At 44.5% G+C, this 27,712-nt stretch overlaps 3 protein-coding genes and 1 pseudogene across 5 annotated transcripts; 3 read left to right on the top strand and 1 right to left on the bottom strand.

The window, feature by feature from the left end:
- Nucleotides 1-5,014: 5,014 nt before the first annotated feature.
- LOC101776226 (nuclear pore complex protein NUP35) lies at nucleotides 5,015-8,699 on the bottom strand. The gene is made up of 3 exons (XM_004968490.3): nucleotides 8,064-8,699; nucleotides 6,555-6,666; nucleotides 5,015-5,778 (listed from the first exon to the last, which is right to left on the bottom strand). Exons 1-3 carry the CDS (start codon nucleotides 8,591-8,593, stop codon nucleotides 5,449-5,451), a joined length of 972 nt encoding a protein of 323 aa, XP_004968547.1. The 5' UTR covers nucleotides 8,594-8,699; the 3' UTR covers nucleotides 5,015-5,448.
- A 520-nt stretch (nucleotides 8,700-9,219) lies between these two features.
- Nucleotides 9,220-15,239, top strand: LOC101775824 (thioredoxin-related transmembrane protein 2). Its single transcript, XM_004968489.2, has 11 exons — nucleotides 9,220-9,482; nucleotides 9,589-9,633; nucleotides 10,276-10,332; nucleotides 10,516-10,585; nucleotides 11,495-11,536; nucleotides 12,553-12,626; nucleotides 13,172-13,242; nucleotides 13,811-13,896; nucleotides 14,053-14,153; nucleotides 14,809-14,866; nucleotides 14,951-15,239. Coding segments are annotated over exons 1-11 (816 nt in total). The 5' UTR covers nucleotides 9,220-9,272; the 3' UTR covers nucleotides 14,953-15,239.
- LOC101775415 (homeobox-leucine zipper protein HOX29) lies at nucleotides 15,176-24,098 on the top strand. Of its 3 annotated transcripts, none has more exons than XM_012845727.3 (18): nucleotides 15,176-15,301; nucleotides 17,727-20,044; nucleotides 20,143-20,302; nucleotides 20,390-20,508; nucleotides 20,629-20,719; nucleotides 20,816-20,911; nucleotides 20,997-21,110; nucleotides 21,213-21,296; nucleotides 21,395-21,550; nucleotides 21,640-21,711; nucleotides 21,800-21,906; nucleotides 21,996-22,188; nucleotides 22,288-22,473; nucleotides 22,567-22,644; nucleotides 22,795-22,929; nucleotides 23,030-23,382; nucleotides 23,455-23,563; nucleotides 23,650-24,098. In XM_012845727.3, exons 2-18 carry the CDS (start codon nucleotides 19,839-19,841, stop codon nucleotides 23,953-23,955), a joined length of 2,565 nt encoding a protein of 854 aa, XP_012701181.1. In that variant the 5' UTR covers nucleotides 15,176-15,301; nucleotides 17,727-19,838; the 3' UTR covers nucleotides 23,956-24,098. The 3 variants fall into 3 exon arrangements, with proteins under 3 accessions (XP_012701181.1, XP_012701180.1, XP_012701179.1); XM_012845726.3 differs by having other exon boundaries at nucleotides 21,640-21,714; XM_012845725.3 differs by having other exon boundaries at nucleotides 20,143-20,508; nucleotides 21,640-21,714.
- Nucleotides 24,099-24,764: 666 nt separating this feature from the next.
- Nucleotides 24,765-26,879, top strand: LOC101772054 (annotated as a pseudogene).
- Nucleotides 26,880-27,712: the final 833 nt, after the last annotated feature.

Here is a 27,712-nt window from a genome sequence, read left to right as displayed (position 1 = left end):
CGAATCGAGAGAGAAAAATGGGTAGTCCGTTGAAGATACTCTTACGCGAGAATACATAATGAAGGTACATGCATGCTACTACGTCCGTTCCAAAATATACATCGTTTTGAATTTTTAGATACATAGACTGTGTTACGTATATGGATATAACTCTTTACTTAAAGCGCATAGCAAAATCTATGACCTGCATTTTGAAAATGGAGAGAGTATTTTCTTACGACAACAATTTCTGCACCGTAGGGTTTTTTGTTTCAAGCAGCTCGAATACGTTGCCACGCAGCCCGGAGGAGCGACCTCATGGGGACGCGCAGCCACAGCCCGCTGGTGCCGGGGCGGCTCGAGGTCGTGACTCGCGACTGCCCCAAGTCCTCTCCGAGTCTCCGTTCCTGCGCCTGAGGGAGAGAACCCCCGATCATCGGACCTGGAAGGCGCTGTCCTCGGGTTCACCCGATACTAAAGGGGTACCTCCCCACACGTACTTATCCGCTCGTCCCCCTCATCCGGCCTCTCACCTGCGGCTCTCTCTCTTCTTCTTCCCGCTGAATCCCCTCTCTCTCCACAGCCGAATCCCCCCCCCCAGATCGATCCCCTTGCCGCCTCTCCCGTCATTGCCCCTCTCCTCCCCCCTCCAGTCGCCCCTCACCTCTTACATGTGGCGAGGAGCAGCGGCGGGGCAAGGAGCAGCGGAGGCAAGAAGGGAGGGCACGGCGAGGCGGCGGAGCGTCGGTAGGGTGTGGTGGAGCAAGGAGCGGCAGCAAGGCGTGGTGGAGCAAGGAGCGGCGGCAGGCGTGACAGAGCAAGGAGCGCGTGGATCTTGGAGTAGCGGCCACCTCTCCCTCAGATCCGGTGGCGGGGGCAACCGGCGGGCTGAGGAGCGGCAGCGGCGGCAACCGGCGGTGGTGGCTGCGCAGCGTAAGTATGCCGCCTCTCTCCCCCCGCTCTCTCTGGCGGACGGTGGCGGGGTGCGGCCGGGGCTCCGGCGCTTTGGCGGACGGTGGCGGGGTGCGGCCGGGGCTCCGGCCAGCGGATTTCTCTCTTCTTTTTTAATTTTTTAATACCCCTTTAGTACCGGTTATTTGACCCGGTACTAAAGAGGTTAGTATCGAAGTAGCAATACCGGTTGCACAACTAGTATTAAAAAGGTTAGGAACCGATACTAATAATGCGTTAATTGCGGATGGATGCACTATTCTATTTCTGTAGTAAATAAGTAGGGAGAACTGATCAAATGGTTATTTGTGGTTTGCTAACTAAGATAAACAACAAGACGTGGGAAGATAATACTATAGTACACCCTCATGCTCGTGCAAGTATCCGCAGACGACCTAATCATATGTACTTAGTGTTGATTCTAAGCAGTCTGTCTCCTAGATGTGATACAAAGCGCGTTTTATTTACGACAATGGAAATGTTCACCTCAAGGACATGGTTAACAAAATCAAACTACTAACATGCTTGATCGTATTTCTGCAAAAGAAAATACTTGATCATAGAGATTTCTTCTCCCATCCTCTTTCATTTTCGAGTCGTGCCATCATCATTCTTTGTGACTCCATGACTCGGTCAACGCTTAGTTGGCGCCATGGGATATCAGACAGGTGGTGTCACCAGCCTCATTTCCGTTTGGGTCATGAAGAATGTCAATGTTAAATTAATATTCTGATTCAGCTTTGATAGCTAGCTTTCTTCACAGTGATTTAATGTCGATAGATAACTGCAACGATCAAATGACTCCGGCCCCATCAATGAGAAAACTTAAATGATTGTGATTACATAAAAGTGTTTATTTCCAATAGTACTACCAACTGTTTGGCCTTGATGTGTGCAAATGTATCTAATTATGCTCAAATTTTGGCTCTACCTTTAGAGTTTCTGAAGTGTCAGTGCTGGGAAAAACACCTTCAGTATCGGGTTCAAACCCCTCTTAGTACCGGTTGTGGGGGACCTTTAGTACCTGTCGGGGAGATCCACCAGTACTAAATTGGCTGCCACGTCACGCGTGGCTGAGGTTAATTTAGTACCAGTTGATATTACCAACCGGTACTAAATTCTTTTTTCTTTCATGTTTCTTCTCTCATTTTCTTTCTGTTTCTTTATTCTATATTAGTATTTCATATTTGTTTTGTTTCCTTTACATATACTAGTTCTAATACACAATATATATAAAATTGTATTTGATGTATAATATTACATCTGAGATAATATTATACATACACATATTATGCATACACATATATGAATAATATTACATTGCATCAACTTTCCAAGTTTAACATTTTGGATCAACTATTCCGAATCCAAGTTCTGACGGTGATACAGATTTGATCCATTATTATGGAACTCTCTCGCTGGATGTACTACCTCGTCCAAAAGAAATCCACTAAGTTGTTCTTAAATTACCCTAATTTTTTCCATCTCGAGGAGTTCTTTCTTCATGCATAATCTACCATCTATGCCATGCAAAGGTTATTATATTAGATCAATGGACCTGCATAATTAGAACTAATTTATTGTTAAGAAATTTGTATACGTACTCTGAATTCGTGGTCTGTTATACGCTTGGGATTTACAAAGTCATGGATGAACTCACATACGTAGTATCCGCATAAATTATTCCCCGGATTCTGTCTCAAACACTATATATATGACAAAAGAAGTTATGAAATATTTGTTGTGTTCAAGGAAGAGACACAAGATGTGCAAATACATACCGGTAATTCAGAGTGGATCTGAAGTTGCTCCTTGAATTCACTTGAGTGATGTTGACGGAAGCGAGCCCATACTCTGTTAAGCATGTCTATGAGGTTGGTGTATTGATCTCTTGCTCTCCTCATAGTCTAGGATATAGACTATGCTTCGATCAACCACGATAACAAGGAGTATCCAGTGGAGGCTGTACATATATGCATAGTGAAAAGCTATTTAGTTTTATTTTTAAATGCTAGTTCGAAAAATAAAAGAGATGAGAAACACGCTCACTTGAAGTTATATAGCAGACGTATATACTTATTGTAATGTTGCTTGTCCAAAAAATTATATATATTTTTCAAGGTCTGATTTGGTTTGTCTCTTATAGTTATGGAATTGTGGAATTGCCATGTGATTCAAACGTGGATTACAATGCGTTATGTGTGTCTTCGTATGCATTATGTTAAATGGGGCAACATGTTGTGTATTTAAATCTGTTAACCTGCAACCTGAGGTGCTGAACTTGGTGTGCTAAATTTGAAGAAAACGTGGCCAGTAAAAGTTGTACCATTGCAGGTTGTGATGTGAGAGACAATGCTGTACTATTCATTGTGGGATACTTCCTCATCTTGCAAATATGCAAAGAGGCTTGCATGGACCATATCTTTTTTGTTGGTGGAAGTGGATTATTTGCATGTTATAGGAATGCTCATTTGAGTTTGCTTTTGATAAAATATAACAAGACATACCATCATGTATGTACTAATAATGTGTTAATTGCGAATGGATGCACTATTCTATTTCTGTAGTGCAGAAATGGTGTCACCAGCCGCATTTCCGTTTGGGTCATGAAGAATGTCAATGTTAAATTAATATTCTGATTCAGCTTTGATAGCTAGCTTTCTTCACAGTGATTTAATGTTGATAGATAACTGCAACGATCAAATGACTCCGGCCCCATCAATGAGAAAACTTAAATGATTGTGATTACATAAAAGTGTTTATTTCCAATAGTACTACCAACTGTTTGGTCTTGATGTGTGCAAATGTATCTAATTATGCTCAAATTTTGGCTTTACCTTAAGAGTTTCTGAAGTGTCCTTTTAATACTGTAGGCCATGCAGATTTGAGCTAAACTATATGATGGCTATGTTTTCAATCAGGTCGTTAATTACCCTGCTTGACAAAGATTGTTCAGCCTTAGCGACCAAACAAACTTGATTAAGAAAGACAACGTGTCCACCTCTCACTTCCCAATTGGCAAACTTCTTATTGATTGCGAGAGATGATGAAATCTGAAGTATATGAAAATAGTGATTTGAAGCCTCCTTTTCCATTTCTGTTGGAAGGTTTGTGTCACAGCAAGGCTTCAATAATTTTAAACATATTTGTCTCTCTGGCGGTATACTAAACTAAAGGATCGAAGTACGTGCTCAAACTGCTTCCACATGTTTTAAAAAATTGCAAGCCATATAATGTACTGGAAACGAGACAAACATACGAATCTATAAAAATACAAGCTGCCGTGTACGGAATCTGAAGAAGAGAAGGCAGGCTTCCTGATTAAAGTATGTACTCCAGCTTTGGATTTATTTTTTTCTTCGATTTTAGTACGTACTTAATTTGGAAAGATATTCTTCTTTTGGTTCAAACAGGTATCCGTTGGGCCACTATCCGTTGACATCTCATTTTATCTCCAGCAGCAGCAAAGGCTAGCGTTTGGGTTTTATAAAAGAATTCTTTTGACATTTTTTGTACTCTACTTGTTGTTGATTTGCTCAAACAACGTGCTGGCGTTCAGACTCGGGAGCACAAGGACGTACTTGGAGCTTGTTAATTGCAATGTGCGTCCTCAATTGAGTGCTATATATTTTTCTCTAACTGGTTCTTAGTACTAGTAATGCTAATTAGTGAGGCGATTTGACTTATGCACGTCGAGCATTTCAAGCCTTACTCTCGATCACCCAACGCACCATTGACCATTTAATTTAATTCTATCAGCTGTTTTTTAATGTTCACATTTTTTTTCACATTTCTTTATTATGCAGCGGCGAGATTTGAGAATGTCTGTCCCAAGTCTACGCCGAGCTGACAAAAACAAGAGGTCAAACCCTCTTTCTTTTTGTTCGAGCAAGGTACAGATCTTTTTGTTCGAGCAAGGTACAGATCTTTTTGTTCGAGCAAGGTACAGAGAACAGCGGAACAAAGGATGACCCAGATTCGTTGTTTCCGCGAGGGGAACAATTCATATCCCATTCCCAGTTTGACTTTAGGAGACAGGACATCATCCATTGGATCAAATCCCTTATAAAGGATGCAATGCGTGTTTAACAAAAAAAGTCAGAATCATTGGACCTCAGATGTGTTGAAAATTCAGAACCCATCTGACAAAACATACACTGCAAAAATACAACCGTCTGACTTTAGCTACTCAGCTGGTGTCCTAAAAATCTCTATGCAATCATATCACTTTCCACACTTTTCTTTTCTGGAGGAAAAATATCCATATCATCACAATAGATCGGTGAAGTTTGTGATTGAACATTTGCCACCGAGTGAGTCAATTACACCAGCCTTTGCAAGGGACGACTCCTATTACAGTTTACACCAAAGTCAGATGCCGTATGATACACAATCCGTGCATTGATACCCAATGAAAACCCCATTGACCAAAAAATGTTATCGCCATGATCCTCATTTTGGCCTAGAATTTCCAACAGAATACAAACGCATTGCCACCATTTGATTTAATGATGGAACTTAAAGGCCAAACATCAAGTCCATAACTTTGGACAAGATGGATTTTGAAGGTGAAGCAATGGCTCCAGAAGCGCCACGACTGCTCTCGTTGCAGCTGCCATTTGGCATCGAGTTGCTAGGCAAAGGTGCTAGTGCGTTCCTGGTGGCAAATCCGCTAGGTGCTACAGGCGGTGACAGAAATGGGACTGTTGCGCTGCCCTGATAGTTCTCGTTCATGCTCTCGTTCAGGTACTGTTGCTGCCGTGCATCCACTGGCTTCACCCCAATAATAAGAACACTGTTTAACTGCTGCCCATGTTTCACAAGTGCTTTCTGTGCATCATGCCGGCTCTAAACATAATAAGAACAATAGAACATGTCAGAAAAGATAGCTGCAAAGTAAAAGTGATAGAACACTAGAACAGGGACATCTAGCTGATTTCTTTGCACTGAGAAACCTCCTGTCCATGAATCATCTTAAGCATATAGCGAGTCCAACATGAGAACATTATTACTGGTTGGCAGAAAACTATTGCGTCACATAAGGTACTGCTACTTCCCCATAACAGAACAGAATTTGTATCTAATCTAAAAAAACACTGGTCATGTGTTGATAAAATAGAAAATATTAGTAAAAGTGTAAAACCACCCAACACATGGAAATTTGTGCCATCTTGTACACAGAAATAAAGTAGGGAACTATCAGGATAACGAAAGGAACAGAAAGGAAAACAGTTACACATTGGAAAGTATATAGGCACACCACTTATTTGTGGGATAGTTCAAAAAAGTTTACGCTGTCCAGATTAACATCACATTATCTAATATCCTATCTCTATAATTACACAGTATGACAGGATAACACAAATCATAGTTAATAGGTTTGAGCAGCTTAACAGATCTTCAGGACTTCGAAATAGCCCATAAACTTGATCAGGGATCACTTCCATTCAACATTTTCCCAAACAAAAAAACTTAGAAGTCTAGCAGTCCAGCACATCACACTTGACAGTGACACCTACTCCATTGGTTTATTTTAGGCTTATTCTAGGACAACTCAGTAAAAAGTAGGGAACATAGATCCAGTGTGTTGTCTGTGCTCAAACAGCAGAGCTGCAAGTGATTACCTGATACAAGATATGCATCCAGTTCGCATCCCTTGGACCAGGAACATGTCTCAGGACTATCCCACATTTCTCGAATTCTCGCAGAACCAAGTTAGTATCACCAGGTGAAAATCTGGCAGAAAAAGGATGGAAGGCTAATAAAAATGAAATATATCACAATCCTAATAACACTGGCATCCAACAATCTATAGCCATTTAATATACAACATTCTGAACATGTCTGACTATTGAAAGCTTAACAGATATTCAGAGGATCAAGTGCACAAGGGGTACGCTATAATTTTTTAAAACAAAATGATCAACCAAAGTATAGGCATCTGCATCACGCAGAAGTGCATGTAAATGCAGGTGAGAAATTAAACCACATGCTGAATCAGTGGGAAGAGATTTTAACACTTTATCAATATTTGTTGAGATCTTCCTTTCCTAAGTTCCAAAATTGTGCACTAAAAAACCATAAATTCATAACAACTCATGTTCCCACTTCCACCAACATGTAGGCAACTTCATTAGTATGACGATAACAAAAAGGAGAGAATCATCATGGGGGAGGGAAACAATCCATTGGATATGGGCATTAAATCTATCACATGGGCTTAGCAGAATATGATCTGAGGGAGTGTATATCAACATACACCATCAGATCAACTTAAGGCATCCTGGTTTACAACTATACTAGTAGACTTAGAATAAAACTGAACATAAAGACAACTATATTAATTCCTCTTGACACATGTTAGCTTTCAACAGATGAAGCTATCACGACTGTCACAAACTATGTAATAAAGTCCATCAATTGCCATTGAGCTTGTCAATCACGTAAATTACTATACTGTAATTTGATTAAAAAATCACCGAAAGTAAATCAGACCACATTGATTTCCAAATTCGCTAGAGGGAAGGTATTAGTATATTATGTTCCAGAATGGCTAACAAATCCCAACTGCAAACATTCCAACATTCCTCTTTGCCACTTGCTGATTAGTTGATATAGTTGGCTAGAAAGTATCTCATGTTTTGACACTGCTTGTGTGGTTCAAGCATCAATGATGAAGATCCAACCTAAATGGTCAAAGTGGCATTAATTCTAACTGATCTCTTGTTTCCAGCTAAGGTAATGTTGCTAAGTAGGCAGCCCTACTGTACTATGTTCTCTGGAGCTATGTTGTTTTGGTCAAATGTCTACATCCTGATAGTACAAATTCTTAGAAATCTGCATTTCAATCTTTATTAGTTTTTATTAACATGGAAACACACTGGCAACATATGATGAGTTTGAACTCAAAAACAAATGAATTTCGAACAAACACTCATGCTGACATCTTTGTTCTTACAACTAAAGAAGAAACATTGCCAATTCCACATAAACTTTGTCATAACCAGTTCCTAAGAAGTAATATCTAATCTATTCCCAACACAGAACATGCAACTATAAGTATCCAATGCAACAAATTATACAACAATTCACACATACATTCCATCGAATTAGCTAGGGGCGAGGCCACGTACCCAAAAACGGTGACCCACTCCTCCTCGTCAACCCGGCCAGCAGCAGGCGCCGAATCCCTGGGCATCTCCGGCCGCGCCACCTCCCTGGGCGGGGGCAGCGTGATCAGCGCAACCTTCTGCTGCTGCTGCGACTGCTGCCCCGACGGCATCGTTGGGGACTGCTGCTGGTTCTGCATGACGCCATCCATCGGCGACCCCTCCCTGGGCTTCTCCTCCCTCGACGGGGACCACCAAGCCGAGGGGGCGGGCGAGCCGTTGGACCGCAGCGGGGATGCGAAGAGGCCCGCGCCACGCGGCGGCGTGGGGGAGGGGGTCATCGTCGCCTGAGGAGGCGTGGCCGGCTGCGGGGAAGGGGAGAGGTGGGAGAGGTCGTCGAGGGAGAGCAGCGGGGGAGGCGGCGGCGGGGTGGAGGCCTGTGTCTCGCGCCGGACCGAGGCTGGGGGCAAGCGCAACGACGAGGATATGGGGGAGGAGAGGTCGCGCAGGAACGGCGGGTGGTAGCGCCGGTGGTCCGGCCTGGCGGCGCTCATCGCGGCGACGAGGAGGAGCAGCGGCGGCGGCGGTGGCGAGGAGAAACCCTAGAGAGAGGAGAGCGAGCGGAACGGAGTGCCCTGCCGCCTTGGGTTTAATGGAGCAAAGCGTAGCGTGTGAAGGCGAGCAGAGCGCTTGTTTTACCAACATGTGGACCCAGAACTTAGGGGTGTTTGGATACGAGGTGCTAAACTTTAACAGTGTCACATCGGATGTTCGGATGCTAATTAAATGGTCTAAACATGAGCTAATTATAAAACTAATTGCAGAACCCTATGCTAATTGGTGAGATGAATCTATTAAGCCTAATTAATCCATCATTAGCAAATGGTTACTGTAGCACCACATTGTCAAATCATGGACTAATTAGACTTAATAGATTCATCTCGCAAATTATACTCCATCTGTGCAATTAGTTTTATAATTAGCCTATGTTTAATACTCCTAAGTAGCATCCAAACATCCGATGTGACAGGTGTTAAACTTTAACACGGTGTTCCCAAACACCCCCTTAGTAGGGCCCACAAGTCGGAGTGTGGAGTTGGTATCCGACGCAAAAGGCGTAGAAAAGAAATACGCGAGCTTGCGGCGGAGGCGTATTTGTTGTCGGGTTTAAACTTCAAACGGAGGCCTAGACCCGTTTCGTGGAGTGTCAGAGAAGCCGTTCGCTCGAAAAAAATGGAGGTTGCGACGGCGACGGAGGCGTCGGCGCCGGCGGCGAGCGGCGCGGCGGCGCGGCAGAACCACCCGTTCCCGTGGCTCGACTCGGCCATCTCAGAGCCCTACTACTTCCTCCACCTCCTCGCCTTCTTCTCTTACTTCGCGGCCCGCAGCGCGGCGCTCTCCGCCGACGACGGAGGGGAGCTCCACGACCGCCTCCTCCGCCGGGTAAGCTTCAGAGATCCCCGAGTGCTCGATCCGGATCGTGTCATTTGGTTGCTGATTAAGCTGTGCTGGCTCATGCGAATCGTTGTTGGTGTGCTTGTTTTTGCAGGAGATCCAGGCAGTGCTCGTGTTCCTCGTCCTCTTCGTAGTGAAGGTGCGATGGTTAATGCCAGCTAAGATTTCTGTGTAAACTTATTTTCTGAGTACTGCGCTGGGATTTAGTGATGAAATTGGTGGGGATATGTGTAAACTTCCCTGTTCTCAATGGGAATTTGATGGTCATAGGAGATCACTAGATGGGGAGATGGAATTGCCCTGTGATTCAAACGTGGATTACAATGCGTTATGTGTGTCTTCATATGCATTATGTTAAATGGGGCAACATGTTGTGTATTTAAATCTGTTAACCTGCAACCTGAGGTGCTGAACTTGGTGTGCTAAATTTGAAGAAAACGTGGCCAATAAAAGTTGTACCATTGCAGGTTGTGATGTGAGAGACAATGCTGTACTATTCATTGTGGGATACTTCCTCATATTGCAAATATGTAAAGAGGCTTGCATGGACCTTATCTTTTTTGTTGGTGGAAGTGGATTATTTGCATGTTATAGGAATGCTCATTGCTGAACTTGCACTTTGGTTCCTAAGAAAATAATTTTGCCTAGGCAGTTTTTTCTTATTTTTGTACTTCTTTCTAAGAAAAGGGGAGCACATTCTTTTACTTGATATGAGATGATGAATCCTGTATAAGCTCCTGAACATGCTTGTTTTGCTAATTAAACTGTTAATGCTTGGCAGATCGTGAAAGAGGAAACATGGGAAACATTCCTTGCTGATTCACTGCTCTACGCGAAGGTGTGTTAAAAGTGGGATGATCCTGGTTTCGTATCCATTGATCATTGACCCCATATGAAATAAATCTTTGCTTGTTGTTTTCTTTAATAAAATCAGTTACTGTAGTATTCCGGTCCATTACTGCAGTTAATGGTGCTGAATTCACTATCTGATTCCTTGCCCTCTTTTCCCCATGTGCTGTAGGGCTTATTGTTGGCAGTTACTTTGGTTATCAACTATTGGTTGACCCTTGGCTACTTTCTGGGATTTGTTGGTATGTTTAGTTTATCACAGAATCACAGATGATATTTATTGATCTATGTAGCTATTATTACCCTTAGCCAGCATATCTGAATTTGAATCTTTTAGACCATAGGCACTACAATCTTGTCCTGAATAACTGGAATTCTGGATCTATCAAGTTCATGCCTATGATGTCTCCTTTGGGGAATGTATGCTGTCTTAATCATCTAATACACATGTCAAACTGTTTATATTGAAGCTATGGATTTCCTTCTGAACCGATTGCTGTACAACAGCACTGTCGGTAGACTGGTTTTGCAGTTAGTCAATTACTGCCACACAATATGAAGTGTATGATTTTGTTATATGAGCCCTTAAGCTAGGCATACCAGAAAGTAGAAGGTGCAATAATACAGCCTTCTTATAGCTAGTATGGGACGTGCTGGATGCAGATTAGCTTATTGCTCCTCCTTAAAAGCAATCAAGATTGCATGGAATAGTAGATTAGATTGATAGAGGGATATGTGTACATATATATAGGAGTGAGGAGATCTTGAGGTTTATAGAAATAACACCAATCAAGATCTCATATCTCTCGAACCAATCCTGGCCGGCCGGCACTAGGCGCCTGGGCTCAGGCCTAACACACACACACACATACATCACATAATGCCTGTCTAACACTCCTTACTTTTCCCGATTTCCTCAGCTTTAGGCTTATCAATATTCTGCTGTTAGGTTCTGAGATTACAACTGTATAGTATTATGCGCCCAGTTTATGCCATGTAAATACAAGAATTGCTTGACAGCATTTGAGACACCTCTTGTCTGCAATGCTCTTGCTAATATCTAGTTTTCAACTGCTTCACTTTTTCTCCCCCTTCAAATGTTTATACTTTGAGCTTGTCATAACTTGTGCTTATTTTCTTTTCTCCTGCAGTTATATATGCTGTAGCTCAACAACCACCTTATGATGGCCTAGGTATTTTTTTATACATTCATATTCTACATTAATTATGGATTTGACTAGAGTGTTCACATCAAGTAACTCTCTGATGGCTGAAAACTGTATTCGTAAATATTGGATGTTATACTTTAATTTGTGTTTGTATCCTTGTTATGCACCCTTGATATGGTCATTTGCAACTTGCTCTTTTAACAAAATTTTGCTCATTTGTTCCATGAGACTTAAACCACCTGGAATCAATTGGTTAAATGGCTGGCCATGAGCTTTAATACCAGTATAAGTTTTACATCTGATTCAGTAAGAGGTTGCAAAGTGATCATGGGGCAATCACTGAATCTGCATTTTATTTACCAGTTTCTCAGAGAACTTCTAGTACAAGGAAGAATTTCGGAGTCCTGAATTGGTTACCTAATCTGCCATAGTAATGCATTGCTTACAATGGTGGTAACTGGCTCTTTACTGAATGAAACACTGTCCTCTGTCCTAGATTGAGGTTGGACTGGACTTTGGCCGATGGTGTCTTTCTTCTTTGTAACTTTGGGTACAATTGATAAGGCATATGTGTTCACAACTAGATTGACCAGTTTTTAATGTGAAGTCCCTAGACTGTATTGTTCTAAATAAATTCAGTTTAATATGGGATTATGAATATTCACAAACCTTGGTACTATAAATAAAACGTGCAGCTGAATAGAGAGCGAGCATGTGTACTAATGATTGAAATTACGTTTGAGCATTTATTTTCGTTTAACATTTTTATGAGTATTAGTTTTTTTTTGATAGTTGGATAAACTTTGTAATAATATATGACACATCTATTCTAAGATATTATTTTGATCTAAAAGTCTCTGAAATATATATGACAGTATGAAAGCGAAAAAGATTCTTTTATCTGTTAAATCAATAGCTTGCCATATTTTTTCCCTAGTTCAGAAGTATTTGCTTCCATCCTTCATTTTCTACTCCAATTTCAAATACGCTGTGTTTTCTGTTAACTGAGATTTTGTTTTTTGTTTTACTTTTTCCCTTAGGCCATTCAAATCACTTGACCCCGTTGCAACTTGAAAGTCTGCTAACTGAAGAGCCAACATCGCGATTTTGGCTGGTAATTTGTTTACATGCTTCTCATCTAATGTTATTAACTTATCATCTCTCCACTTTCATTCACCAGCAAATTTCTTCCTGCTTTGTTATTTGTTCAGGACTTGTAGCCTGTAGGTAGCTATAGTTACAATTTTGGCTGGTACCCCTTTTTACATGTTTCTCATATATTAATCACTATCTCACCACTTCCGTTCATCGGCAAAATTCTTCCTGCTTTGTTTTTTGCTCAAGACTTGTAGCTTGTAGGTACCTACAATAGTACAGATGCGTCGCTCTCACCTTATAAAGTGAGGAGGATCCTTGGAAGAATTTCATATAGAATGATGGCAATCAGTTGAATTCCTTGAGTCAATGTGCACGCGCAACTGAATTTGAAAATACAACTGTTTGCTATATAAATTTAGTACCTATGATTAAAAATATTTTTTTGTTCTTTTGACAGCCATAGCATAGATATCTGATCACCTTAAACACTTACAGCCCCAGCAAATAAGCAGTGGAGAGTCTTCTGTAAATGACTGAATATTGCTATTTTAATGTAAACAGGTTGAATTCCGAACTTCGTTTTCAGCAACATGTATACAAGCAAGCAGTGTTCTGCCTGAACTCTCTAATATGTAAGTGTTCTTTGAATTTTCTGGTTGTCCATTTCCTTGTGGAGTTTACATTATTCTTTGCTGTATGGTAGTACTGAGATTCTACAGCAAAATCTCCTTGTGTGATGAGAGTTTGAGAGTCAACTGGAAGCATTAAATCTTCCACGTCATCCTTTCTTGCAGTCACATGCCACTAACCATTTGTTGGCTTGAGACTTACCTCACGGGTTGTGGTTCTTACTTTATTGACGTGTTTTCCTTTTGTCCAGGGGCCATGTGGTCATTGTTTGTTCATTTCTTGAATGTAATTGGATCACATATTGCTTATTAAAATGGGTGGGCAGTTTTATTGCTAGTTCGAGGAAAAAACATGCCACTAACCATTAGTTGCCCTTGAAATACACTATTTAGTATTTTAGAAAGAAATACACGATTTAGTATTTGAGAAAGAAATATACTATTTTACTGTCATGCTTCCTAGTCAGTATCTGCAAATTAGTTTAATACATTATTCAATACCTTCCTTTTGTCCTGAATATAGCACAGTTCATATGTTCTAGTAATTGCATTTGACATTATATTAATGCAGATACTCCAACAAGAACATCTCTTTTGGAATAATTGACCTCGGCCATTTTCCAAATGCTGCAGCAAAGTTTGGCATATCCATGTGGGGTAATTTTTTTGGTTCACTTGTCAGCTTTGTTGTTTACTGTTATCTGTTCGTTTGGAGAGTGCTTGCGTTCCAGTCGTATGTGCTACATTAACTCTTCACTTTATGCACTGAGCACTTTCTTAGTCATTTTCCATCTGTTGGATTTCATTGAACAGATCATCTTCCCACTTACATATTGTTTGACAAGGTGACTGAAGTTGCTCGGTTTCCGGAAGTCACAAGTGAATCAAAAGTATTTGTGCCAAAAGTTACCAAGGTTATTTACTTATTCTCGTCACTTCTTGTTCTTATGGTTCGGAAAATTTTACACAGCTCTGGAATTCTGTCATTTTGATCAACATGTCCTTCAATAAGGAGCTTAATGCTACTCTACTGTTTATGCAACTATATGCATAACTTTAAACATATTGTTTTCATATATTCTCTTGAAGTACATATCCATTTTGTAGTAGTATATTATTGATGCGGCTTGTTATTTTAATTAACGGATAACAGATAACCATGATCCTGTAATAGAAAAGGTAGCAGGGAGATAAGCTAGTTTGGATGGTGGGGCTTAAGGAAACACAAAAGAAATGGGTGAAAGTGAAGTTATGAAATATGGCCTACCTAAAGAATTGTGTGCAAGAAGACAAGAAGAAATACAGTCTGACACTCCAGTTACACTTTCATTTTAGTTTTGATAGAACGTCTGGGTTAATTATCTGGCTCTGTACTTCAATCAAAGTACTGATGTGATCAAGTTATTGACGCGCCAATGATAGAACTCCTGATTCTTCAGTTAGCTATTGAGTCATTCTCAAGCCCAGCATGAAACCCTCGATTATATCAAGTCTTGCTGATGTGTTCCTACTTTGTGGTATCGCTTTTTGCGCAAGATGGTTAATACTGTGCTTGTGTATTTCTTGCAGAAACTTCTTTGCCAGCATTTTGATCTTGACAGACGATTGATTGAATACCTATCTACCTGTAAGTCAGTCAGAGATGACTTTCACCGTCCTTTTCACTTCACCGTCTATGAAACACCTGTTAATCAAATACATCCTGTCACAGGATCCATCATCTATCCCAGATGTCTCAAAAGGATGGGGGACATTTCCCTTTTTGTCGTTGAACCGGACATCTGTATGGCAGCAATCACTTCAGGGTATCTTGAGGCTTGTGGCTTGCTTATGCCCTTTTAATCAAGGCCTTGTTTTGTGGTGGAAAACACGAATTGCAAGTTACCATCAGTCATCTACTGAATTATGGAATTTTCACTGCCCTGCAGAGATTTTCTGTAATGATTTGCCGACTATGTTTTGTCACTGCAGCAGCAGTCAATTCAGACACCGTTCATTTCCACTGAGCAGGGGTGCCCCGGAATTTGTTCGGCTCCCTGCCTTTTCGTTAGTGGCCTGCACGGTAGGTCTCCCTGGCTCCCCTCCATTCCATTTCATTATCTTCCATGCCTGATGCTTTTCCTTGCTGATTTACACCTTAAATATGCCTAGTGCTCTCTGATAACCCTAATTAAAAACCCAAAGCATTTGATTTGGCCGCCACCATTATCAAGTGTAGGAAAAGTCTGATTTTGGTGCTATTGTTAAGAAGGTCTGAATGCTTGATTGCCCAGTAAAAGGAGGGATTGGTGATGTGTTGGGGACTTAGAATAATACTGTGCAAAAGCTAGGTTAGTTGGATGTTCAACATGTGGGGTCCCTTGATAAGGTCACCATGGGGTGGTGTAGCAAATCTTGGGAGGCCAAATTGGGAGGGTTGGGTTGGATAGGTGATTGGTTTAGAATAACACAAAAGGTGTGCATATCCAGGCCATGACACGTCAGACCCAGGTAAGTGGTTGGTAGTGGGATAGGACAAGCCCTAGCTTTTTAGCTTTGCCCAGCTTTTGCAATTTCTTATGTTTGCAAGCGTAGAGTATCTCCCCTGCTCACAGAAAAGAAAAACATGGAGGATCCCTTTTTGAGTTTTGATATGAGAGAAAGTGTGGTCTTGGCAAGTGCCATGTGGACCAGTATTGAATAGTGGGTTGGCTGGCAGCTGTCAGGCTGATAGCCTGCAACTTTCCTCCTTCCAGGGTCCAAGCTCGATCGACCATGTAGGGTAGGTATGCTGTTGTCGTATTTCTAGTACCAATACCTCATCATTGTGAAGTATACTTGTTCAGGTGGAAAATAATAAATGACTGTCAATTCGTTTTCTGTTAGATTCAAACAGAAATGTCTAGTGCTTTTTAAGTCGAGAATTCTAGAGACGATTATAATCATTAGGGACACTTATTGCTGCGAAAGAATTGTATTTTTCCGCCGATCTGAGTGCTAACAAAAAGGGGGAAACAATTTAGGGCATATTCGCACTGCATATGAATATATGATGGGGGGTGGCCAGTGAAATTTAGCCAGTAGAATGTTGCTTTCTTTTTGTAAGAATCTTGGTTTTGTTTCCAGCTATGGAATACATGTTCCTTACACTGATTAGTTTGGTTTATGAAAGGATATACCAGCAGCAGAATAGCTTTTTTAAGAAAAACTCTTAGAAAGACATTAATGATGGCTTAGAATCATAGCCACAGGAGTTGCAAATAAAAGAAATAGAATCATAACCTGAGTGAGTGACCGAGTGCCTGCCACAACAAGCTAAGCTGTTCCCATGTATTGGAGGGGCCAGGAAGCTAACCGCCGAAAACAAGCACTGAATCATGCAATACCCAAAGGAAAAAAAAAGAATCGCATCCTCATAATGAAATTCTTCTGTATCTTCATGCATCCATGATCCATGCTGGAGGGGCCGTGCTTCCTACAAAATAATGTCACACGTGTGCCACAGACGAAAACATCACATCCGTTTCAGGAAAATGTACAGTGTACTCCTCAAATCACTTCATAATGGAGATGTCGGCAATGTGAGCTTGAGGGAGCTTAAGGGGGTGTTTGGATAGCAGAGATTAAAGTTTAGTCCTGTTACATCGAATGTTCGGATCCTAATTAGGAGGACTAAACATGAGCTAATTATAAAACTAATAGCAGAACTCCAAGGCGTGAGATGAATCTATTAAGCCTAATTAATCCATCATTAGTGAATAGTTATTGTAGCACTACATTGTCAAATCATGGACTAATTAGGCTTAATAGATTCGTCTCGTGATTTAGCCTAGAGGTTGTGTAATTAGTTTTGTAATTAGCCTATGTTTAATACTCCTAATTAGTGTCCAAACATCCGATGTGACAGGGGCTAAAGTTTAGCCTATGCCTCCCAAACAGCCCCTAAGGGTGTTTGGATACCCCGCTAAATTTTAGGACATGTCACATCGGATGTGTGATACTAATTAGAAGTATTAAATATAGTCTAATTATAAAACTAATTACACAGATGGAGTCTAATTTGCAAGACAAATCTATTAAGCCTAATTAGTCCATGGTTTGACAATGTGGTGCTACAGTAAGCATTTGCTAATGATGGATTAATTAGTCTTAATAGATTCGTCTTGCGAATTAGACTCCATCTGTGCAATTAGTTTTGTAATTAGCTCATTTCTAGTTCTTCTGATTAGCATCCGAATATCCGATGTGACCCTGCTAAAGTTTAGCACCTCATATCCAAACACCCCTTTAGTGTTTGGATACTTAGGGAGTGTTTGGATATTAGTGCTAAACTTTAGCAGTGTCACATCGGATGTAGCAAATGGTTACTGTAGCATCACATTGTCAAATCATGGACTAATTAGGCTTAATAGATTCATCTCCTCAATTAGACTCCATCTGTACAATTAGTTTTGTAATTAGCATATATTTAATACTTCTAATTGGCATCTAAACATCCGATTTGATAGGTGCTAAACTTTAGCGGATGTTTCCGAACACCTCCTGAGTGGACACGCTCGAACACCCTGTGCTGCTGTGCAGGTGAAACTGTGAAAGTGAATCACCAAGCCGGGCAGTAGTTTGGGTGTCAGTGAAAAGAAGCCTGGGCGGATTTCTACCGAGGCGGCGTGGCGATGCGGTGGATCTGCATGGCGGGTGGGTCCTTTAATCGGGCTCCAAATGCCGAGAAAAATCCGCTTTCAGTCTTTCACCCACCCGGGTCTTCTGCGTCCGCGCAACCCGACCCGATGTATTTTAACCTGCCTCTGCCTCCCCCCTCGTGCCTTTCAAAAATCCAAGGCAAAGAACAGCAGAGTCTCCAATCTCGAGGAACATCCTCTGGTCTTCCCCAGGTCTCCCGATCACTCTTGCCGTTGAGCTGTGGCGCGAGGGTTCGGGCACGTTGAATGGTCACGGGGAGAAAGGAGAAGAGGGATGGGTGCTTTGGTCTGTTTGCAATTTTTCAGTTGTTTTTTTCTTCTTTTTTTTAAAAAATCGTTTAAAACCCGGTGCCACTAACAGACTACCATGAGGAACCTAATCAACTGAGCTAGCTTAGTTTGTTCGTAAAATCACAATTAAAATTTAAAATAAGAGTAAGTGCTTAATCAGCAGCACAAAGCCATGATTAAACAGTTCATTATTCGTGCTATGAAACGGTAATATAAAATTTAGTTTTTTTAGACAGTAGAAAATTCAGTTGTGTATTGTGTGTGTGTGTGTACAGAAGACGTCGGTCAATTCAGGGGTAGCTCGTGCAAGGAGGCAATATGATATTGTCGAATTCACGAAATTCTATGGGGGGGAATATCTTTAGGGGATCGAGAATTCACGCCCTGAGTCATGTAAGGGGGGAATGTCTTGAGTACAACGCTGGTAAAAATATTAAAAGGAGAGCTAAAAGAAAAAGGGAAAGGGATTCCTTTAAGCACTGCTGCTGAATTTTTATTTTTATTTTGTTCCCTCCTCTCTCTCCTCTTCTCTCTCTATCGGCGTGACGGGAAAAGGAAAAGATGCAGGTTGTATTCTACCGATAGAAAAACAAAGAAATGGAAAAGAAAAGAAAAGGCTTCGAATCTCTCCTAAAGCATGTGCAGAAAGCTCTCAATTATTTGTGCTAAACCAGCTCGCCGCTTCGCTAATCTGTCATGCGTGAACCCTAACCAAAAATCCACTTCAACTCTGATCCCTTCAGTTAGTCCAAACACCGCTATCTGAATTTACGTTTAATTCCAGGATACATATGATTATTTTAAAAGGAAAATGCTGTAAGGTTCAAATGGTTTCTTGTGAAACTGCTGCGTTCTGAATGGGTCTTATGAAGCAATTTAAAACTACCTGAAGTGGCGAGTAAAAAGATTAACACGTACTTAAAAAATTGTTGCTTTCGGCGAATATTATTTAAAAAAAAATTGTAGAGTCCTACAGGCGGCAGAATTGAAGTTGTAGGAGGCAGCACGGAACCATCGTTTTCGAGAAAATTATTGGCGGAAGCCGCAGCGGGGCTCCACGGCCGATTCATTCCCCAGCCGTCTCGTTTAAAGAAGGCGAAGCAGCTGCTCGATCTTGCGAACTGCGAAGCGAAGCGAAGCCCCCCAGCTCCGTCCGGCCCGCTTCCAAAAGCACACCAATCCTCCTCGTGCTTGCAGCCGATGTCGGGGCGGTAGAGGAAAGCAGCGGCACCGGTGCTCCGGCCATGGCCTCTCGCCCCCTCCGCCCATGACCCCATGCCATTCTTCTACTCCTACCAACGCCCCAGACACATGCACCGTCCTTCTTCCCTGCTTCTTCCACACACCCTCCCAACTTGACCTCACGTCGCCAATGCTTGCGTGCCACGACCAGCGCACGGGGGCTACCTACTAGATAGAGCTGACTACTATTCTGAGCACAAGTAGTGCTAGCAAGCTACCAAGCTCTACTCCCGCCATAGCTCTAGCGGAGACGTTGGTGAGCTAGCTAATAGGACGACTAGGAGGTTAGTTGGGGTGGGTGCCTGAGTTCTTGGCGTGGCATTGCGGCGGCCGGCGGGGCCGTGTACGTGACCGGGGAGCTAGCTGTGCTAGGGAGAATTTGTGTCTATGGTAACGGCGAAGGAGGCGGCGGCGGCGGCCATGGACGCGAGCAAGTACGTGCGGTACACGCCGGAGCAGGTGGAGGCGCTGGAGCGGCTCTACTACGAGTGCCCCAAGCCGAGCTCGCTGCGCCGCCAGCAGCTCGTCCGCGACTGCCCCGTGCTCGCCAACGTCGACCCCAAGCAGATCAAAGTCTGGTTCCAGAACCGCAGGTAATTAAATTGATTAGTTCGTTCATGGCGATGGATCGATGACGCCATCGATCTATATATTGTTCCTGATACGAAATATTATCATGTCGCCATGGAAGGTGCCGGGAGAAGCAGCGGAAGGAGTCGTCGCGGCTGCAGGCGCTGAACCGGAAGCTGACGGCCATGAACAAGCTGCTCATGGAGGAGAACGACCGCCTGCAGAAGCAGGTCTCGCAGCTCGTCTACGAGAACGGCTACTACCGCCAGCAGACGCAGAGCGTACGTGCCCCTCTTCACTCTCCGATTATGCCTCACCACCTCCTCTTCCCACCCACTGCGAACCAACCAACAAACCCTCCGTTGCAGGCGGGCTTGGCGACGACGGACACGAGCTGCGAGTCGGTCGTCACCAGCGGCGGCCAGCAGAACGTCGCGGCGGCGGCGGCGCAACCGCAGGCTCAGCCGCGCGACGCGAGCCCTGCCGGGTACGCGATTCTTTCTTTGGCTCGCTCAACTAGCCTTTGGCTTGCAAGCCCGTGCTCCTTTTGCCTTTGCCATGCTTTGGCCTACCTTGCAACCTGTATGCGATTGCGATGTCTGTGCAGGTTGATGTCTATAGCGGAGGAGACTTTGACGGAGTTTCTGTCCAAGGCCACCGGGACCGCCGTCGAGTGGATCCAGATGCCTGGGATGAAGGTTGGTTACTTACCTCTGAATTACTTCTTGCTAGTTTCTTCTTCTTGCTTTGAGTTTGAGATTTTGCTCAGCCTTTCTTTCCATGGTCACCTGCAGCCTGGTCCGGATTCCATTGGAATCATTGCCATCTCGCATGGTTGCGCGGGTGTCGCCGCGCGAGCTTGCGGCCTCGTGGGCATGGAGCCTGCGAAAGTAAGCGTCTTTATTTGCTTCACTTCCCTGCATCTCCCTTTGTAGCTGAGTATGTGTAACTCAGTGTGGAGCTGTCTCTATTCAGGTTGCTGAAATCCTCAAGGATCTACCGTTGTGGCTACGCGATTGCCGGTCCATGGAAGTGGTGAATGTTCTGCCTGCCGGTAACAATGGCACGATTGAGCTTCTCTACATGCAGGTACGAATTGCTTCTTCAAAATTTATTAACTGGAAGAGGATAAAATTCGTTCTTAGATAATATCATGTTCTTCAATTTATTTATTTTGTGTGGCGTCTTTAGCTCTATGCCCCCACGACACTGGCACCAGCTCGCGACTTCTGGTTGCTGCGGTACACCTCCATTCTTGATGACGGAAGTTTAGTGGTGAGTTTCTGAGCATCATATTACAGAGACATATGCAATTAGTGCGTACATGTGTACGTATCCATCTTCCAGCTGCTTGACTTTTTTTCGCTCTTAAGGTGTGTGAAAGGTCGCTCAGTAGCAAGCAAGGTGGCCCAAGCATGCCTCTTGTCCAGCCTTTTATCAGGGGTGAGATGCTTCCTAGTGGGTTCTTGATCCGGCCTAGTGATGGTGGAGGCAGTATCATACACATAGTTGATCATATGAACTTAGAGGTAACACGGTTAAAAAAAAATTAAACTAATAGCAGTTGCCTAGTTAAGTTCATCTGTTGCAGAAATTTAAGCTACTCATGTGTTCTCAGCCTTGGAGTGTGCCTGAAGTAGTGCGTCCACTTTATGAATCCTCTGCAATGGTTGCCCAGAAGATATCTATGGTGGTACAGAACCATGAACTATAATCTTTCTTGCTGCTCTTGTAAATAGCAGATCAAATTATGGACTAATTATTCTTTTATAATATAGGCTTTGTGCTACCTTAGGCAGGTTGCACATGAAGATAACCATTCTGTAATAACTGGATGGGGACGGCAACCTGCTGCTTTACGGGCTCTGAGCCAAAAGCTCACCAGGTTGGGTTCTTGACTGGAACATCGGATTGCTGATGGCTCTTGTCATGAATCTTCTTTAGTAACGGTTACCTTTTTTTTCACTTTTTCAGAGGTTTCAATGAAGCTCTCAATGGGCTTGCTGATGATGGATGGTCTGTGATTGAAAGCGATGGAGTTGACGATGTTTGTATCTCAGTTAACTCATCCCCGAGTAAAGTGATCAACTGCAATGCAACTTTCAATAATGGACTTCCCATAGTCAGTAGCAGTGTTCTCTGTGCAAAGGCATCGATGCTGCTGCAGGTTAGCTTCATCTTGCAGTTAAGATATTGTTTTTCCTTCCGAACTATAAGGATATTCCAATTTTGATTTTTCTACAACAACTGCATTACTGTTTGTTAGGATGTTTCTCCGCCAGCGCTACTACGTTTTATGAGGGAACAGCGGTCGCAGTGGGCTGACAGTAATTTAGATGCATTCTTTGCTTCCGCAATGAAACCTAATTTCTGCAACTTGCCTATGTCTCGCCTTGGAGGATTTGGTGGTCAGGTCATACTTCCTTTAGCCCACACATTTGACCCTGAAGAAGTAAGCTCCTATTCTACTTTGAACCGCAATACTCCCTACCCAATTTAACAAAGTTCTTGTTCTTAATGCTTGATCTGTTGTTTCTTATCTCAGTTCCTGGAAGTCATCAAATTAGGAAATGCCAGTACCTACCAGGATGCACTGATGCATCGCGATCTGTTCCTGTTGCAGGTAACTTTCAGATCCACTTTTACATCTTTTGTGATTGACTCTAATTTGACCTTGAACAAGATATCCTGAGTCATAAAGCTTGATCTCCCTGATTGAACTTTGCAACACTCGCGCTTCTTTGTAAAAATGTGTTCTATACCGGATTGGCAGATGTACAATGGTGTAGACGAGAACACCGTAGGCACATGTTCAGAGCTCATCTTTGCACCCATAGACGCATCATTCAGCGATGACTCCCCACTGCTGCCATCCGGTTTCCGCATCATCCCCATCGACTCTCCTCTTGTAAGTATACAACACCCAAAAAAGGCAGTACCATTTCGGCTTCAACCACCAATCAATGAACTCCGCTTGATTGGCTTACCCTGCTGCATTCTTCTGCCAGGACACATCTAGCCCCAACTGCACGCTGGACCTCGCCTCCACCCTCGAGGTCGGGACGCCCCGGAGCAGGATGCCCGTCGGCGGCTCCGGGAACGCTGCATGCGCCGGCTCCAAGGCCGTCATGACGATCGCGTTCCAGTTCGCGTTCGAGAGCCACCTGCAAGAGAGCGTGGCGACCATGGCGAGGCAGTACATGCGCAGCATCATCGCGTCGGTTCAGAGGATCGCGCTGGCGCTCTCGTCCTCGCGCCTCGTCCCCCAGGTCGGCGTCGGCGTCGGCCACGCCCCTGCCGCCGCCGCGACGGCTAGTCCGGAGGCGGCCACGCTCTCCAGATGGATTTGCCAGAGTTACAGGTCTGTGGTTTGTGCTTGTAAATGCATAGATTTGAACGCTTCAATTTGTGCTGATGCTGCTTGCTCGTGCAGATTTCATTTTGGGGCTGAGCTGATCAAATCTGCTGACGCCGGTGGCTGTGAAGCTGGGCTGAAAGCCCTTTGGAATCATGCCAGTGCTATACTCTGCTGCTCGTTAAAGGTTTTGCTCCACCACATCTGAAATTTGCTTCGACGGATTGCTCTCCTCTCGACTAAGGAAGGACTAACACGTCTTCGATGATGCAGGCCATGCCGGTGTTCACGTTCGCGAACCAGTCGGGGCTCGACATGCTGGAGACGACGCTGGTGGCGCTGCAAGACATCACCCTGGAGAAGGTGTTCGACGACCAGGGGAGGAAGAACCTGTGCGCGGAGCTCCCCGGCGTGATGGAGCAGGGGTTCGCGTGCATCCCCGGCGGGCTGTGCGTGTCGGGCCTCGGCCGGCCGGTGTCGTACGACAAGGCGCTGGCGTGGAAGGTGCTCGACGACGACAGCGGCGCGCACTGCATCTGCTTCATGTTCGTCAACTGGTCCTTCGTCTCGTCCATGTAAAATGTTTTTTTTTCTTTTTGAAAACGAATGTAAAATGGTTGGAGAATCTAAAATAGTGCTGTACGGTATTTTGCACGGGTGATTATGTCAGACAAAGGATGGATTCTGTTCAATGCAGTTACCATTTGGTATCTCTTGTATTTCTTCTTGGACTTGCTAAGCTTTTGGAGGAACTCTTATATGACAGTGGATTGAGGGATGAAACTAGCGTTGTCAAAAATTTGTAGATTCTGGTGATGGAACTGAAGAACAGCAACTAGAGAGGATGGGAGATTGGGAGTGGATGGTGAGATCGATGGAGGAGCACTGAGCAGAGTGAGATTCAGACTAGGCGTGGCGGAGAGGAGCTGGCAGTAGCAGGATCCGCCTGACGAGCACGGCTTCGGTTATCTCCCGTCCCGTCCCCCCGGCCTCAGGCCAGCCCACCACCGCTCCTCTGCGAGAAAACCGCCGCCGCCAGGGCAGGCTGCCGCCTGCGACCCAAGTCCGACCACCGCTGAGGTGGGCGGAGCAGGAGGGGGCGACGTCCGACGGTGAAGGGGGAGCCGAGAGCTGGAACTGGAAGTGCATTCGCCGCCCGGAGCCATTGGGGGAGGAAATGGCGAGCGCAAATTAGGGGTTTTATGCAAAAAAAGCGGATCGCAATTAATAATCGCGATCCGATTCGGATCGCGATTAATAATCGCGATCCAAAGTAGAGATGTTTATGTAAAATACCGGATCGTGATTAATAGTCGCGATCAAAATCAGGGGGGTTTATAAAAATACTTAGGGGGTCTCTGAAAAGGTCACGTCGCCCCGCCCCTCCGACGCGCACGGCCACGACCTCACCGGCCATGGCGGCTCTAATCCGGCCACCCACCGCCGAGGACTGAGGATCCCGGCTCCGTGCTCGGACAGCATCCACCCCGTGCCCCCCGCCTGCAGTACACGGCGCTCCGCTCGCCGCTCCGCGCACCCAAACGACGAGAAGCAGAGGAAGTAGGAGACGAGATGGGAGGAGGGGTCCCATGGCGGCGGCGGCGGCAGCGGACGAGGAGCGCTCTCTAGGAGGGCGCTGTGCCGCGCGCGCAACCGCAAGGAGCAGCGACAGCCAGACCTCAAGGTCGATTGCTCATCACGCGTCCATCGTCCTCGTCACCGCTCTCGCTGGCCGCTCACTGTCGCACGCGCCCGCCAACGGAGGAAACCGGGATGGCGAGCTTCTTCCAGGACGCGCGCCTCCCGCAGCAGCGCGTCGTCGAGGGCGTTGCTTTCCCTGCGGTGCTCGTCCCGAGCGCCCCGGCGTCCGTCGCCACCGGCGACGTCGACGAGTTCCCGGCGGCCGTACGGTCGGAGCGGGCGTCCCGGCTGGAGCCGCTGGTGCGGGACGTGGGGGCGCTGCTGCTGCGGGAGTTTCCGGCGCGGACGACGTCGGACTTCGACGGCGCTGTCGGGTACGAGGAGCTGCCGTACGTCGGCGCCGCCGCGCCGGTGACCAACGTGGTGGGGCGGGTGTTCACCGCCAACGAGTCGCCGCCGGCCGACTAGAAGATCCCCTTCCACCACGAGATGGCCCAGGCCCAAGTTCATCATGATTCATGGCCGTACGACCTGATTGTCAGCATCAAGCCGCCGTTGGCCCAGGGCCAAGTTCATCGTGATTCATGAGGATTCTCTCTTCTGCGCACCACTAGCAGCAGAATAACTGAAATTCAGGATGCAATTCAGGATTCCTCTTCTGCACAACACAAGCAGCAAAATAACTGAAAATTCTGGAGGCAACACAAAACGGGGCAAGCCTACAGTTTGAAGCCCATCGCATTTGAATAGAGTTTCTTCTGTTACTACTCCACTGTGGTAAAAGCTTAGAAAATATAAATGAAAGTAGTTATCAACTTTGACGAGCAACTTTGTAACTGGAGGTTCACTAATGTAGTAGGGGAATATAATTGAAGTACAGTAGTATTTTCATAGCTGAAGTCTTCAAACCGTTTAATTAAATATCAGTTAGTCAGTGCTAAGCAATAAACAAATTGTTATTCCGTTGCCATGCTGAAACTTCAGTGTTTTGACAGTAACGAGATGTACCGACAACTATAAGTACTTTTGTTCCCATTTTAGGATTAAAAATATTACTGAGTGCAAATTTTCATTTTGAGCACATAAGCTCGAGTAGAGTAGAATTTTGAGCCATTACAAATCGAGTCGAGTAGACTTTCGTGACTGCAATGTTTTTAGGTTCCAACATTTCTGTCAAAGCGAACCGAAGAGTGGCTGTGGCGGGGAAACACCGATGGTATTGAGCCATTACGTCTACAGCAGGATGAAGGAAAATTACCCGAATTCGTAGAGAAATCGGAGAAGGATGGACTGATATATACGAGGGTCTTTGGAGAAGGTGACGACCCATCTTCTCCAACCGGTCAGTGTATGGCAATCAACATTTCTCACTAAAGATAAAGCTGTCGCTGAGGAAAGGTAACACCATTCCAAATTATCATAATTTTGTCATGAGTTCAGAGCATCTGCATACAAAAATTCCCATGTAATTTTCTTTTTGAAATCATTATTCCATTCCATCAGTATTCCATGAATGACCTAAACCAATGTACTATGTAACGATCTAGTTCTAGTATAATAACTGAAGTACTTAAATGGCGTTATCAACTTGGGTCGTTTCAAAATCTTTTGATCATGGCCTCTCCATACCAAGCACCGAATCAATATCTCTGTCTCATCTTTGACATCGGTGTAGGCACTGCAGGTATGCGTTCGTGCCATTTCTTAAGTCCAAACAACGAATGAATTTTCTAGCGGACTGCTTCCGTATCGCCAACTGAAATTGAACTGAAAGTACCTTGCTTCTGCTCTTAACTGAAAGTTTGATTCAACTGCTCTTCGGTAGGGCTGCCAAGCTCGGCATGAAGCTGGAATGGGAATAATCTCATGCGCTGGGATGAGAAGGCTTGAAATGCCGAACAGCACGTCGATAATAAAAGGAAAGTGCAGATGTGCTTGTAGCACTCGTTTCGTGTGCGGTGGTTGAATCACTAGTAGAGAATTAGCTTTCGATGCGCCCCCTTTTATCCCGGTTTAAATTTGGTCTGGGACAAAAGGTTCACCAATCGGGATTAAAGCTCGGTCACTGGTGGGGGGCTCACCAACCGGGACCTTTTATCCTGGTTGCAAAGGCTAGTGGGAAAAAAAGACCCTGAGAGGCCTTTTATCCTGGTTTGTAATACCAACCGGGATAAAAGGGGGTCATTTATCCCGGTTGGTGTTTCAAACCGGGATAAAAGGGTTCCCAACGAGGTGACTGAAAGAGGACTAAATCCCTCGAACCCTTTTATCCCGGTTCCCCCACGAGTTAATACAAAATGATAGCATCCCTACATAGTTAGATGTGGTGTGTAGGTGGGATAGCAAGGAAGCTACGCGCGAGGCTGGAGGTTGTGGGTTCGAATCCCACGGAGCGCGCACACGCATATTTCGCGTGAAAAATCGCGTGACTTGTGGTGTGGGTGGCCTCCCGGGAGCCTAGGATTTCTTTTTTTTTTTGCAGCACCTGCCGTGGTGACCCGTTTTATCCCGGTTGGTATTACCAACTGGGATAAAAGGGGCCTTTAGTCCCGGTTGAGTGACCCGGGACAAAAGACCCCCCCTTATCCCGGTTGGTTTATCCCGGATGGATTTTCGGGAGATTTGCACCCTACCAACCGGGACTAAAGGTCAATTCTCTACTGGTGAATATTGGTGGCTTATGTCAGACAAGAAC

Source organism: Setaria italica, chromosome V, assembly GCF_000263155.2.
Source record: "Setaria italica strain Yugu1 chromosome V, Setaria_italica_v2.0, whole genome shotgun sequence".
Taxonomy (NCBI): Eukaryota; Viridiplantae; Streptophyta; class Magnoliopsida; order Poales; family Poaceae; genus Setaria; species Setaria italica.
This window is presented reverse-complemented; position numbering and strand designations above follow the sequence as displayed.